Source organism: Cebus imitator, unplaced genomic scaffold (assembly GCF_001604975.1).
Source record: "Cebus imitator isolate Cc_AM_T3 unplaced genomic scaffold, Cebus_imitator-1.0 Scaffold654, whole genome shotgun sequence".
NCBI lineage: Eukaryota > Metazoa > Chordata > Mammalia > Primates > Cebidae > Cebus > Cebus imitator.
In genome coordinates this window covers 178669-180036 of record NW_016107969.1, presented here as the reverse complement: position 1 = coordinate 180036, position 1368 = coordinate 178669, and the positions used below count along the sequence as shown (strand labels likewise).

Sequence of the window (1368 nt, the reverse complement as noted above, 5' to 3'; positions counted from 1 at the left end):
AAAGAAAGACCAATCAGATTAAACCAAGAAAAAGAAGAAGGGAAAAAGGAGAGAAAAACAAACCAAAAATGGCATACCTCTAAAGGTAACAGTAATTAGATGCTTACAGTGGTGGTGTAGCTTTCTATTAAAGTGTTATTCATAAAAAGCAACAAAGAGGAGAATAAAGAAGAGAACGAAACAATCACAATAATGGCAAAACAAAACCTTGTAATTTGCAGCTGCTATATAATAAAGTAAATTTTGCTGCACTGTGTCCTGTTTAATATGATACCTCCCCAGCTCTGTTGAAGCAGAATATTAACTGCTTTCCTGCAAACCATTTAACCTTATCTGTCCTCCCCTCATTTAGCAAAGTTCCCAGCCATCTAAAAATTTCTCTTTTGCTTACTGACCAGATGCAAGGTCACAGAGCAGATAAGCTCAAAACTGCAGAATGTGTTTCTCAAAATGTTACTTTTCAAATGTAAAGTGCATCACAAGACATGACACATGTTGATGAACTGTTCTTTGTTTTAGCTTCTATAAACCTACTTCCTGCTTTGTCATCCTGTACCATATAGGTGCATAAAAGGGACCCCATTTTCTTTGTCCTTTGCTCAGAATTAGGAAGCAATTCTGCTGAGCCCATGATCACATTAAATAAAATTCTCCTGCAACCCCGCCGGCCTCTCCAGCTCTCTTCCCACTATAAAGCAAGGACGCGGCTCCCAAGAGGCAACAAGAGAAAATACAAAGATAAGCAAGGGCACGTCCCCGCTTCTGGAGGAAATTGGACTCACCCAGGGAGACCAGGTTCCTGTAGTTCTCCAGCATCACGTCCCTGTATAAAGTCCTCTGAGCAGGCTCCAGGCATCTCCACTCCTCCGGAGAGAATTCTATGGCCACATCTCTGAATGTCAATGGACCCTGAAATGAAAGCACATTTTAACCACGTGGTTATGGGAGGCGTTCTTATCTTTACAGAGAATGAGAAGAGGAGAGAGGTGAAAGCACAGATTTAATTATACGGAATGTTCTGACAAATTGAGAAAGGGATTTTTCACCACATTATGTCTTCCCAGTTGTTTATTATACTTTGTGAAGAAGTCTTGATTCCCTCTCAGTATTTTTTATGTTTGTGGATGATAGAAGAAATGTACAAACAAAAAAATCAATGCAGGGTTTCTGTTATAGAAATGTTAGAAACTAGCCTGTAATCCCAGCACTTTGGGAGGCCGAGGCGGGTGGATCACGAGGTCAAGAGATCGAGACCATCCTGGTCAGCATGGTGAAACCCCGTCTCTACTAAAATTACAAAAAACATTAGCTGGGCATGGTGGCGCGTGCCTGTAATCCCAGCTACTCAGGAGGTTGAGGCAGGAGAAT

The 1368-nt window shown here is 41.3% G+C and overlaps 1 protein-coding gene across 3 annotated transcripts in view; it reads right to left on the bottom strand.

The window, feature by feature from the left end:
- The window catches only part of LOC119469431 (zinc finger protein 160-like), a 609418-nt gene that overhangs the window by 570765 nt on the left and 37285 nt on the right, over positions 1-1368 (bottom strand). For all 3 annotated transcript variants that reach the window (XM_037734682.1, XM_037734683.1, XM_037734681.1), the window contains exon 3: positions 783-909. In XM_037734682.1, the coding sequence (XP_037590610.1) occupies positions 783-909 (127 nt within the window). The remainder of the gene's footprint in view (positions 1-782; positions 910-1368) is intronic.